We start from the raw sequence: 14,553 nt of genomic DNA, 5'->3' as shown, positions 1-14,553 counted from the left end.
ATCAGGTACCCCCACCCCCCCTCCCACCACCTGTGCGTGTGCGCACTATGCAAGAATATTTTTACATGTTGAAGGAATGTGTACAATTGTTAGTAGCCTTGGGAAAGTTGCGCCGGCAATTTATAACGAGTGTTGGGAATGTAATAGTGGCATTGAAAGAACGCTCACTATTTATAGCAGGCATGGGAAATTTTGATCTTGTGAATATTCTTTTGGTGTGAGTGCCATGGAATTCTGAGAAACAGGATATTCTCGCTAGGGCACTGCACCTTAATTATCCAGACGTCCTCTAATGGAGGACGTTAACATCTTAAATGCCTCTGATTTACGACAACATTAGGATGATTTTGCTCGATGGCATCAGTTTAATCATCCTCATTAAATCAAATCAAGCCATAAAAATCTCAATTGCACACTATTTTTAACAAGAGAGGCTTTACAGAAAGATTTTTAAAATCATGACAGATTAAAATCCTACTTAGCACTGAAGCCTGTTTTAATCTATTTAATTGATACCTCTCCTACGCTTATTAATGTGTTGCAGGAGGATATCATCTATACGATGGGTGATTGACACCTCTGGGGGAAGTTGATTGGGTGTTAATTCTGGGAAATTGTGAAATATAGTGGGACCATGTAATGTGCTTTGTCTCATGTCCCAAGTAAGAATAAATTGCTCATGTAAATTAGAATGTAGAATTCTAAACTTGCGCAGTATAAGCATGTGCAGTAATACAAAAACAATTTTACTCTATTTATGATGTTCTACAAGTTATGTGTGTGTGCGCGTTATATCCGTGTTCGCGTTATATGCTGTGAGCATTATATGAATGAAAATATGGTACAGTCTCTCCTCTTGTAGGCTTATCTACATATTGTGGCAAGAATCCTTCCCAAACACACCCAATATACTTCACCCCATCTAAACCCCCTGCTCTAGAGATATGCCGATTGATAGTTGGGAAATTTAAATCTACCATCATGACAGTAAAGAGGTATAAGTTTAGAAGTAACATGAAGGGGAACTTCTTTACCCAGAGAGTGGTGACTGTGTGGAATGAGCTTCCGGGAGAAGTAGTGGCAGCAGGGTCCATTTTGTCCTTAAAGGAAAAATTGGATAGATATATGGATGGGAGGAGAATAGAGGGTTATGGGCAGGGTGCAGGTAGGTGGGACTAGAGGAGAGTACTTAGTCGGTGTGGACTAGAAGGTCTAAAATGGTCTCTTTCCATGCTGTAATTGTTATATGATTGTTACACATTTCCAGGACCTGTTTCCCTCTTTGCTCCTCAATATCCCTGTTCCTATTTGGTAAAGTTATTGACCCCTTCTTCCTCCTAACTTCCACCCACAGAGAATCCGAAGACAATCCCTCCATGATGCCCACCTTTTCCGCAGGTGTAACACTATCCCTGATCAACAGTGCCACACCCCCACCTCTTTTGCCTCCCTCCCTGTCCTTCTGAAGTAACCATTCTTGTCCCTGAGTTACCACATCCATAGCTCCAAGTACTGATCCACGCTCTAAGCTCATTCGCTTTGTTCACAATACTCCTTGTTTTAAATTAGACATATTTCAAATCGGCCATATGAGTGTGTCCCTTCTCTATCCCTTTCCTATCCTCCATCACACACTGTCTCCCAGCTTTCTTAAGCCATCCTCTTCACCAGTCTCTTCAGTTTGGCCCAACCCTGCAACAATTCTATTTTAAACTCTCCCCAGTTGCCTTAATAGATGTTCTCACAGGATATTGGTCCACCTGTGATTCAAGTGCAACCCGTCCTTTTTGTACAGGTCAAACCTGCCCCAAAAGAGGTCCCAATGATCCAGGAATATGAATCTCTGGCCCCTGTTCCAATCCCTCAGCCATGCATTCATCCTCCATCTCATTCTATTCCTATACTCACTGTCACTTGGCACAGGCAGCCTCGCCAGAAGAAATTGAATGTACTACAGATGAATATCTAAGTGGATTTTCAAGTTGTGAAAAAGATGCAAGGAGCCTGTAAAAGGCCAGAAAAAAATAATTAAACAAAAAAAAAATCAGCAGATGCTAGAGTAGAGTACAATACTCAAAAATGCTGGAGAAACTCAGAAGGTCCCATATGCGGACACAATGGATCTAGCAGGGCAATTGAGTTTGTGGATTTTAGTTAGGAGGTCGAACAAGGCAATGCGGGATTAGGAACAATGGGGTTGGATGTTGTGGAAGGGAGATTACTAGAAGTAATGAGGTCAGTGATGGTGTGGGAGATGAAGGGCTGATGGTCCACTCAAGATGGTTAATGTCTCAGCATCAATAAGAAATTAACAGATTGTTATAGTTGACCTGAGTTTCTCCAGCATCTTTTGTGTATTGTAAAAGGACACCAATAGGTTAAATAAGTAGTCAAGTTGGCAGATGGAGTATAATGTGGTAAAATTTGATGTTATGCACTTTAGAAGGAAGAATGAAAAAATAAATTATTTTTTAAATGGAGTGAGCCAAAAAAATTGTTACAGTACAGAGGGGTTTGTGGGTACACAAAGTTAATTTGGAGGTAGAGCAAGCATTTAGAAAGGGTGATTGAATATTGTGAAACATGAGAGTTTGCAGAGACGCTGTCATAATGATAAAAACACAGAAATGCTGGAGGAACTCAGCAGGTGTCGCAGTGTCCATAGTAGGTAAAGATATATAAACAACATTTTGGGCCTGAGCGTTTCTTGACACAAGCAATATTGGCCTATTTTACAAGGAATACAAAAGTTTGGACATTTTGAAATAAATTGAAAGGGTACTGGTTGGACTACACATATTTTAATCCTTGCAATTTAAAAAAAATCTCTGTATTTAAAGAAGGATATGCTTGGATTGGAGGCAATGCACAGAAAGTTCACTTGGTTAATAACTAAGATTAAAGGGATGGCGTATGAAAAATGATGAGCTGGTTGAGCATTTACTCATTGTATAGAGAATTGGGAATTGATCTAATTGGAGCATGTCAGATTTTGAAGAAGACTGATAGATTGGAAGCTCAGAGGATGTTACCCCAAGTGGAAAGCATATTTTCAGAATAAAAGGTTGCCCATTTGGTGCCACATAAAAAGAATTTCTTCTTTTTATGTGCATTAATTATTGTAAGGCCAAGACTGGATAAGCATTGAACTTTAGATGAGCCAAGGTCAAGGAGACAATTGATCTCCTGCGACATCTTCTCTTGTTTTCATGAATGTCTTTCAAACAATTTCTTGTTTAATTTCATAAGATTGTAAAGGATAGTAAGATGAAGGATGGAAAAGTAGTCATACCTTGTTTTTAAAAAATTGTAACAGCAGCTTTGAAGCCAGCTGGAGTTTTAGACTCACTCAAAATTGAGGTTCATTGGGCCCCAAACAACATCACTCTGTGTCAATGAGATGTGGATGTCAGACCTGAGGGAGCTCACTAATTGGACAAGGCTGAAATTGGACTGGTTGCTTCTTTGGAGGGGCTACATATTATTTTGGGTGAGAGAGGAAGGTCAGAGTGATGGGTCCCAGCTGCATCTTCAAGAGAGCCATAGGAAAGATCTCATGTGCTCACCTCAGCTCAACAGAAGACAATTTTAATAACGTATACAACTATTTTGAAACTATTAAGTAGGAAAAATGCACAGAGCAGTTCTGAAATCTGATTTATTCACCAGTAATCAAATTCGCCATAAAGGTCCAGAAATAAAGATTAACTACCTAATTTGACAAGAATATTTAAGAACCTTTTTTCCCAACTGAAGGAAACTACTGAGAATACCAGAGTATTATTGGTAATATTGGTACATGTGCCTAACCTCTTATCTGGATTCTGCAAACTGGCAACCTCCAAAATCCAGGACTTTTTTTGATAGATGACACCTGCTCATCAAAGATGGAGTTTGGCACCAAACATGATTGGACATGATCGTCACTCAACTCCTGTGTATCCAGTTATGTTCTGCGTTGCTACTTAGTGGTATCATTACTTTATAAGTACCCTACCCATCGAGCTTGACCCTCACTCAACTCACATTGGACTATTCCGTGTTGTTCCACTAATATATAGTATTATGGGGTATATTATATGTTATATTATATATTAATATGTCTTTAAAAGAGATAGATTGTGGTGGTTTAGTGTAAGTCACTTCTCAGAGTAACACTTCACATCTCATTTAAAATGCAAGAGCTTGGCTGAAGCCAGTCATTCAGGCACCAGTGGCTTTGCAAATGACTATGGAACTGATTTGGAAGCAACTTTAAAAAGCAGGTGCAAAAATATGGTCCAGGCTCAAAGATCTAAGGCATTGGGTTAGCCCAGATGGATGAGTGGGGAAAGATGCCAGCGCAACCAGATGGGCGAGGGGGTGGTGGGTGAGAAGGCAGCACAACTCGGGCAGGCGAGCTTAAAACCAAAACCAAAATGATTCTGAAATACTGAAGATTTCAAACAACAGCCAGTGTCTGGTCCCGACAATCCCAGATAAAAGATTAGGAACCTATACATCAAGCATTCTTGAATACGTCTGAAACTGGTCACAATTTGTCCCAATACAGTGAAAACTCTAATTTCTAATGAAAATAACCAAAATCTCCAATAGATGACACATTGGACAAGGCTTCATATTAGGAAAACTTACAGATAATTTATCTGCGCTTACAATGGAACATTGAACAAAAATTGCAGCTGCTGGAAATATGACATAGTAACAGAAAATGGAGCAGATCAAGCAGTACTTAACACAGTTAAACAGTTAATATTTCAGGCCAATGATCTTTCATCAGAACTGTTTTGATGAAAGGGCATAAATGCTGCAAGAAATAGTTGTCTTGAGCTTTAACTGTGTCTTAAATAGTATGCTAAAGGGTCACTGCGTCACCAATTTGGCCCGGGGCCCATCTGCAGCAAACACCTGAGGCCCAAGTCGTTCAGTATTGGTTCTTTGCTGCAAGTCAATTCCAACCAGCAGGATGAAATTTCTGGGGGTACACAATTTAATTTGAAAATGGTCACAAACACATTTTCTCTCTGGAATTTTTTTGTGTGTGTTGGGGGAGGGGGGAGGGGCACTTCAGGACAGTTAGCTTTGCATGAAAGTAGCAACCAAAATAAAAGTAACAGGAGCAGTGTGGTCTTCCAACGAGAAGGTGGATGTGTTCCTTCCTCATAGGCTGAGGAAGTGACTTCAACCACATCGCCACCTTCTCCCAAAGTTGAGCAATTGAATGTAATATGAGCTAAATGAGCTTTTGCCAATGGAGCAACTTAACCTCTATGTATTGTGTGTATTTATTGTCTCTTTTAATTTAATTTAATGAGTTTACCATTGTAAGTTTGGTTCCAGCAAGTAAGAATTTTGGTGCATATAAACTCATTATTAAAAAATAATTAAAAGGAAGCATTTACATTTTAAAATTGTGAGTTTCATCTATCCATGGGACACTGGGTAGAGAAGGTGAAGGTCTGTATTCAATATATAATATTGTAGCAGCCACATTTATTCTGCATCTGAAATTATAGTCAAGGAAACTTTATTTCAGAAATGTGTGAAGTACAACCTCAATTGTATTGTGCACATAACATGAAATGATTGAGAGAAGATTTCCACCCAACTGTGGGCGATATTGAATAACACTAAAAAAAGGCATTACAGTAAAAGTCCAAATATCCAGTAATCTAGACCACTGGAAAAACTGGTCTTCTCAAAAACTCTCAAACTTTTAAAATTTAGCTGGTTTTTGTGTGCATCTGTGCATAAACGCCAAGGTCCATAGAAATCGCGGAAATGAATGAATAAATATTTGTGTTTTTTTTTACTCCGTATTTTATATGAAAACTGTTTTGTTAATAAACTGTCAAAATTTACCTGTTCATCTGTTCTTTATTCTACTTAAATTTTAATTTTAAAAGAACTGCCCGAGAATCTGCAAAATCTGAAAATCTGGTCTGAGCAGTATTATGATGCAAGATTTACCTTTACCTGTTCAAAGCAATCGTTGCAGTGTAGAAACCATCTGTGAACCTATTATAATGACATGCCTAGCAAGTGCCCACTACTCTTGACTAACTGTTTCACTTTCCACAGACACTGCTTGATCCATTGTTAGTGCTTTATGTTTTGATGGGAGTCAATGGGGTCAGGCAGCATCCAGGGAGAGAAATGGACAATCATCCTCTTGGGTTGGGGTGCTTTTTTCGAGACTCTTTTATAGAGATTTCATGAGTAGTTTAGGGAAGAGAAAGAAGGAATATTCAAGTTGTGGAAAGATGTTTAGAGCAAACTTTCAGCAACACGCGACAAATGCAATAGAAGAAGGTAGGATCCTTGCGAGATGGCGTTTGTGTCATCATCAATTCATCATGGTGCAAAGATGGAACAGTTATGTCCCAGTCCTGCTACCCCCACCTGGAATATCTGGTGATCAAGTTTCGCCCATTCTACCTGCTGAGGGAGTTCACTGCCATCATTCAGTTCACAGTTTAAATTCCGCTCTAGGCTAACATCAGGCTTGCACTGAGAACTGTCTTAAACAGCCATGAGATAGCACATCCGGATGCCTTCCTGATTTTTGTGGGAGCCTTCAAACAGGCCAACCTGAAGAAGTCTCTGACAAACTACCGCCAACTTGTCACATGCGAGACCAGGTGAACCAACACACTCGACCACTGCTACACTACCATACCAAGACCACACTTCGGCAAGTCTGATCACTTGGCTGTACTTCTACTCCCGGCATACAAGCAGAGACTGAAGACCGCAGCATCAGTAGTGAAGACCGCAAAGTTGTGGTCGAGGAAGGTGGAGGAGTGGACTTTGAATCAGTGGACTGGAACATATTCAAGAACTCATCCATAGATTTGAATGAATATGCAACAGGTGTCACTGACTTCATCAGGTCCTGAGTGGATGAGTGTGTACCCAAATGCAGATACCATGTGTTCCTCAGCCAGAAGCCCTGGATGAATCAGAGAATCTGCAACTTGCTGAGGGCTAGAACAAGGGCCGTTAAGGCTGTGGATCAAGATCTTTACAAGAAGTCCAGGTACCACCTGTGGAAGGCCGACTCTGAAGCAAAGTGGCAATTCCGGAGGAAGCTAGAGACAGGAGACAGATATACACCAGCTATGGCAGGAAGTACTAAATCCCTGATATCCGTCTCTGAAGGTGATGTCAGAACATCATTCAAGAGGGTGAACCCTCGCAAGACTTCAGGGCCTGACAGCGTACCTGGCAGGGTTCTGAAAATATGCACCAGTCAACTAGGTGGACTTTTCAAGGACATTTTCAACCTCTCACTGTGGCAGTCAGAGGTTCCCACCAGCTTCAGAAGGACATCAATCATCCTAGTACCCAAGAAGAGTAGCATGGGCTGATTCAACAACTACCACCCAGTAGCACAAACTTCGACTGTGATTAAATCTTTGAGAGGCTGGTCATGGCCAGAATCAACATGTACCTAAGATCTGGACCCACAGCAATTTGCCTATCGTCACAATCACTCCACAGCAGATGCAATATCGCTGGCTCTTCACTCGGCTCTGGATCACCTCTAAAACAGCAATTCATGCATACAGCTGCTCTTCATAGTCTACAGCTTGGCCTTCAATACAGTGGGTGCCTGGAATGCATTGCCAGGGGTGGTGGTCAAGAAGCTAAAAACTCTAAGCCTCTGTACCCCACTCATCAAATGGATCCTTGACTTTCTCGTTGGAAGACCACAGTCCGTGCAAATTTGAATCACTATCTTCTCTTCACTGATCATCAACACAGGTGCACCCCAAGTATGGGTGCTAAGCTTACTGCTCCTCTTGTTTTACACCCATGATTGTTTGGCAAGGCATAATTACAATGCTATCTACAATTATGCCAATGACACCACATTTGTCGGCAGAATCACAAACGGCAATGAGGAATCATACAGGAGAGAGTTAGATCAGGTCGTTGAATGGTGTAACAAAAACAACCTTGCGCCTAATGTCAGCAAAGCCAAACAGATGATTGTGGACTTCAGGAGGAAGTTATGGGAACATGACCCAGTCTTCTTCGAGGGGTCAAGAGTGGAGAAGGTCAAGAACTTCAAATTTCTAAGTGTCAACATCTCTGAGAATCTGTCCTGGAGATTCCATGTTGATGCAATCACAAAGAAGCCTCTCCAGCGGCTATACTTTGTGAGGTGTTTGAGGAGATTTGGTATGTCACCGAAGACTCTCAGAAACTTCTAAACTACCATGGAGAGGTTTCTGGCTGGTCGCATCACTGCTTGGTATGGAGGCACCAACTCTCAGAACAAGAATAAACTCCAGAGGGTTGTTAGCTCGTCCTGCGACATCACAGGTGCCAGACTTCATTCCGTCGAGGACATCTAAATGAAAAGCAGTCTCTATCCTCAAAGACCCCCACCACCCAGGGCATAGCCTCTTCACTCTGCTACCATCAGGGAAAAGGTACAGGAGCCTGAAAAAGAGCACTCAGCGGCACAAGGACAACTTCTTTCCCGCTACCATCAGATTCCTGAATAATCAATGAACCAAAGACTCTGCCTTACTTTTTCTGAACTATTATTGTTATTTTATTTTATTTTTTATAGTAATGTTGTAAGATGGTTATTATTTGAATGTTTGCACTGTGACACTGCAGCAAAACACCGAATTTCATGACTTGTTCATGACAATAATCCTTGATTCTGATAGCGCAGAGGGCTACCAAAGATTACAACAGGATACAGATCAGTTGCAGATATGGGCAGAGAAATGGCAGATATAATTTAATCCGGACAAGTGTGAGATGTTGCACTTCAGGGGGTCAAATGTAAGGGAACGTATACAGTTAATGTTAGTTTTGCCATGCAGATGGATCCGGGTGTTCAGGTGAGACGCATTGTAATGGTAGAAAGTCAGAATCTTTTCCACAGGGTAAAAATGTCATGTTGGGAAAGACATGCATTTAAAGCCCCTTTCACACTTGCATCCCACTAAATTGACTCTTCAGTGTCCTGGGATAGAAATGGTGGTTTGGCTTTTCACACTTGACCACTCCTAACTGGGACAGTGAACGCTTTCACGCTTGCAATGAGCCATCTCCAGGGTTAAGATTGTTCTATCTTCAATCAGTGACATGCATCGAGTGATGGTGAACCTGCCCTAGATCCTGATCAGTGTATTATGATCTTATATTTGAACAAAATGATAACATAATTAAGCTTTATGTACAGCACAGTATGAGCCCTTCAGTTCCTGTGGTTGTTGTGCCAACCTATATAGACCTTTATAAGGGACCGTGGCAAAGTGCGAGCGATAAATAATAATAGTGGACAATTTTTAAACAGGGTGGGAAAGTTGGTAGCCCTATAGCGAATGATTTATATAGCATGGGAAAGTTGGTAGCACTATCGCATACAATTTAAACAGTGTGGGAAAGTTATACCTTCATTTTAATCTTTTCTTCTTGCAGTCATGGAAAATCTTGGGTCATTTCAATCCCACAATGCAATTACCCCTTTCACATTTTCCTGATTGCAACGCCAGCGTCTGCAGACACTGGGGATTGTACACAAGGGGTCGAGGCCGTCAATCCCTGGCATGAGATGACGTCATCTGACGCCAGCATTGAGCTGATTTTGCTTTCACACTTGCCACTTTAAAGGCCGATTGGGGTTTGATTCCAGCGAAAGGGGCTTTAGTTGAGATGTTGGATGTGGGGTGGTGGTGGTGGGAAGTCTAAGGGAGATGCGTGGGCCAATTTATTTACATAGAGAATGGTAGGTGCTTAGAATGAGCTGCCCAGCAGAGGTGAAAAATGGTGCAATAGTAGCATTTAAAAGGTTTCTAGATGGATTGAAGAATCTGCAGGGAATAAAGGGGCATGTATTGTGCAGGCAGTATAGTTTTAGTTTAATTTGATTGTCACATTTTGCGCAGATGCATAGACTGAATGGCTTGCTATACTCATCTATATTCCATTAATTGAAATGATCTGTTCTCAAATATATGCCTGTTCAGTACCAATTGTAGAAACACTTTCAAACAACAGAGTTGAGAAATGTCACTTTACGTTTAAATGTGCAAAGACTTGCTATTGAAAGCATTTTTGTTCTTCTATGTTATTTTTCTCTTGTCTAGTCCAAAGTTTGGTGGCACGTACTGTACTGGGAAACGCAAAAGATATCGTATCTGTAACGTCACACCGTGTCTGCAGGAAACACCTACATTCCGTCAGATGCAGTGCAGCGAGTTTGACACAGTGCTTTACAAAAATGAACTCTACTCCTGGATTCCGGTCCATCACACTGGTAAGCAGTACATTAGAACTATACGGAGTTACCCAAAACGTAGACGTGATCTAGATCAGGGTGGTGAAGCTTTTATATTCCCTATGTCAGTTTTTTCTTATAAAAAATGTTAATATAGATATATTTAGCATTTTTACATGATATATTGGTTTAATGTAAAAACAAGATAAATATTACTTACCTTAATGAGACTTGTGAGTCGGTTTTGATTTCGCCAAGCTTTTAATGTTTGGTGTTAGTTACCGATAGCAGTACAGAATTCTTCAAATTTGAATCAGTCAATTGCGACCTCATTTTGTTTTTAATCAATTTCAAGATTCAATTTATTATTGTAATAAAACAGTGTCATATTACATGAAATTAATTTTTGCCTGCTGCAATGTAGATATTCGCCATTGGCAGGAATTGCCCAAGCGCCTCTTACATTCTTACAGTCAGACCCTCCAGCACTTCCGCAGCCCCCGCAGCCACACAGAGTCCAGTCCAAACCACTGGCAACCCGAGCTCCAGATCCGAACCTCCAACAGGGTCAGGAACCCTCGGCACCTCCTCACGTCCCAGTTTATATACCTGGTAACCCCTCCAGCCAGTTTGAGCCAGTCTCCAGCAGTTCGCAGCCATGCACGAGTCTTCCAAAGCAGACTCCAGCAGCCCACAGCTTCCATGGGTTCCTCGCCTCGAGCCTTCAGCAGCCCGCTGCATGCACTGGTCCCTCAGCTGCAGAGCCCCCTTCACTGGTCCACCGCCGTGGTCACCGTCCCCATGGGTCATCCCTTCCACTTCTCCTGCTTAGACGAGGGGATGATCTTAACATCCTCTGGTGCCCTGCTCCAGCCTTCCGCTTCCCCGGAGTCTGCAGCCCCTCGTGGCTGCTGCCAATTAATAGGCGCCTCCATCTTGGGCGCAGATCCCATGGCTGCTGGATTTCAAATAAAACTACTGTCGACTCGCTCAACTGGCCATTCAAAGCGCGAGCGGTGCCCACGGCAGTCGACTGGATGGCTGAACTCTGTGGGAGCACTACATCTCCATCCCCTCGTTCCCCGTGGGTCGCTACAGCAGCGCCTCCGGCAGTTCCGCCATTTTCGTCTCTTCAGTTTCATGGCTGAAAAATGCTTTTTCACGTCTGTACATTGTTTCGAAATGACAGATATGACTCTGGGCAAATTTTCTTAGTTCTCTAAAAATAATTGCTAAGTTTTAGATTTATTCTCAGTAAAAAAAAAACATTTCTAGCTCTAAGCTACCTGAATTCCTCTAGTGATGTTTTTTTCTACAAATCAGTTTTTGATTCATACTTATTGCACAAGAAGGCTTACTTTTTAAATTAGTATCACTGGGATGCAATTCGCCACTTCTAATCATCCAATGCGCCATAGGTTGGCCATCTTGATCTAGATAGAGCTTTGTTTGACTGAGCACATAATGAGAGCATCAGCATGAAGGTGTAGTCATTACGCTGACACATGGGAACACCCATGGAATGCACTTCCATTATACAGTGAAATTCCCATCAGGAACTCTTCAGTGCCTTCACCTTTGATATCCCCTTGCATCCCGGATCCCCTTCAGACAGTTTTGAGCCAGACTCCAGCAATCTGCTGCCTGGCGCGAGTCTCCCAACAGCAGTCTCCAGCAGCCCACAGGCACCATGGGATCCTTGCCTCGAGTCGCCAGCAGCTCACTGCAAGCATTGGTCCTTCAGCCGCGGAGCCCCCTCACTGGTCCGCTGCTGTGGTCAGAGTCCCATGGGTTGTCTCCTCTGCTTCACCCGTTTTCTGATGTCCTGTGCAAGTCCTCCACTCCCCTGGAGTCTGTGATCCCTTGTGACTGTTGCTGGTCAGAGGCACTGCCATCTTGGGCACAGACCCATTGGTTGCAGGACTTTAAATAAAACTACCGTCGGCTCCTTTAACAGGCCTTTCAAAGCCTATGCGGAGCTGACGGTAGTTGACTGGGTGGTTGAACCCTGTGGGAGTGCTGTATCTCCGCTCCTCGAGCCCCACGGGTCCGCAACAGCCACAGCAATGCCATTACTGCAGCTCTAGTAGCGCTGCCATTTTACCATTCCAGCATCTACCAATCCTCATTGGTGCTGGATGCTGGGGGTTTTACTGTATTTACTTTTTAAATTGAATCTTTTTCAGGTTTTATATTTGATAAATAATTGTTTCATTGGTATCTCAGATCTTACTTCTCTCACATTACAGACTTTCTCCTTCTCCTCCTCCAACAAGACCTTATCTAAAACCCATTTCTTTGACTAAGGAGATCATGATCACATCTCCTATGACTCTTTTATTTTCATTTTCTGTGAGGTTCTATAGGGTTCTTCTGTGCAACAGATATTTTGTATTAAAAAGAGCTCTTTTAAAGTTTAATAATCGGTTCATCATTTCTCTTCCTAAAACTAAGACTAACTTTTCTAATTAAATGTCATTTTAGTAAAAAGTTGTTCCCCAACTCAGCTCTCTTTATAGGAAACAGAGGGTGATAGTATCGTGCTTGGAGATCAATGACTAGTAGAGTTTCCCAGTAATTTGTTCTGAGACCCTGCTATTTGTGAGTTTTATAAATGATCTGGGCAAAGAAGTAGAGGGATAGGTCAGCAACATGGCAGATGAAACAAAAGTTGAAGGTGGAGTGGATAGTTTAGTAGGTTTTCATAGATATAAACAGGATTATGAGAATATAAGTGGGACATGAGGGAGAACACACAGAGAGTGGTGGGAGTGTGAAATGAGCTGGCAGCTGAAGTGGTGAATGTGGGATTAATTTTAACATTTAAGAAGAATTCAGACAGGTACATGGATGGGTGAGGAATGGAAGGTTATGGGCTGGGTGGAGGTCAGTGGGACTAGGCAAAAAAATTGGACCTGTTTCTGAGTTGTAATGTTCTAATTTTTTTAGGTTCTATGGATGGAGTGTTGAGCAGTAAAATGGGTGATGGAGTTCAATCCAGATAAGTGTGAAGAATTCATTTTGGCAGGTCAAACTTGAAGACAGAGTACATGGTTAATGATAGGATTTTTAACAATGTGGAAGAACAGAAGTATCTTTGGCCCAAATCCATAGATCTCTCAAGGCTGCCTTGCAGGTTGATAAGATAGTTTTATTTTATGGCCTTCATTAATCATGAATTGGCTTCAAGAGTCATGAGGTAATGTTGCAGCTCTATAAAAATCTGTTTAGAGCAAACTTGGAATATGGTGTTCAGTTCTGGTCACCTCATTACAGGAAGGATGTGGAAACGATGGAGAGAGTGCAAAGGAGATTTATCAGGATGTTGCCTAGATCAGAAAATGTGCCTTATGAGGCAAAATTAAGATTGCTAGGGTTTTTCTCTTTGGAGTGAAAAAGGATGAGAGGTGACTTAATGGTAGTCCAAAAGATTATGAGAGGCATAGATAGGGGTGGACAGGCAGTACCTTTTTCCCAAAGATAGCAAACACCAAAAGACATCTGTTTAAGATGAGGGAGGAAAGTTTAAAGGATACATCAGTGGTAAGTTTTTTTAGACAGTGACAGTAGTGGGTATAATTGGGCATTTAAAGGACTCTTAAACAGTGTTGGGCACTATCGGTAGCCCAATAATGACGCAGACAGAAGACTGAGGGGAACGATAGGCTTTATTGAGCAAGAGAATGCTGGCCTGAGTCTAGGCTAGGAAAATGAGCGGGAAGGAGAGGGGACTCAACCTTTATGGCCAGGGGTCACATGGGAAGAATCAAGGGAGGAGCTAAGGCAGGGAGACACCAGGAGGGCGGGCCAGCCAGTGCATACAGCCATATCACCACATTCACCCCCCACTGGTAATAACAAAACCCGGAGGCAAATACAACAGCAGAACAATGGTAATTAACAATTGACAACAACTGGCTGCAAAAATGGACACCTCCCCCCCCACCCTCCCCTGGCTAGAGGTTGAGCTGCACAGGCGCTTCCTCTGTCTGCCAGACCGCAAGGGAACCAACATTTCAGTGCAAAGCTCCTCTGAAGAGGGGGCTGACGGGAGAGTATCTGCTGTAGGAACTGGAGGGTTGGGTTGCTGGCAGTAGACTCCTGGAGTACTGGGGGGTCCTCCGCAGCTGCAGGAGTGGTAGGAGCCTGGACATCCATCTGCAAGGCGGCTCGGACTCCAGGGCTGTGCTTGGATGTGGCACCGTCGGGTTTGCGGCGTGGTCAGCAGCCGACAAGGCAGTCTCAGGGTCTCCGGCCCTTGCTCGGTCTCATATTGGCACAGTGTCTTCATGACCGTTCGGATACCT

General features: G+C 42.5%; 1 protein-coding gene across 2 annotated transcripts in view; it reads left to right on the top strand.

Annotated features, from left to right (window-relative positions):
• Positions 1-14,553, top strand: part of adamts12 (ADAM metallopeptidase with thrombospondin type 1 motif, 12) — a 727,938-nt gene that overhangs the window by 435,607 nt on the left and 277,778 nt on the right. For both annotated transcript variants that reach the window (XM_069924031.1, XM_069924030.1), the window contains exon 12: positions 10,116-10,285. In XM_069924031.1, the coding sequence (XP_069780132.1) occupies positions 10,116-10,285 (170 nt within the window). The remainder of the gene's footprint in view (positions 1-10,115; positions 10,286-14,553) is intronic.

Source organism: Narcine bancroftii, chromosome 3, assembly GCF_036971445.1.
Source record: "Narcine bancroftii isolate sNarBan1 chromosome 3, sNarBan1.hap1, whole genome shotgun sequence".
NCBI lineage: Eukaryota > Metazoa > Chordata > Chondrichthyes > Torpediniformes > Narcinidae > Narcine > Narcine bancroftii.
The sequence above is the reverse complement of the archived record's forward strand: the minus strand, read 5'-3'. Positions and strand labels throughout refer to the sequence as shown.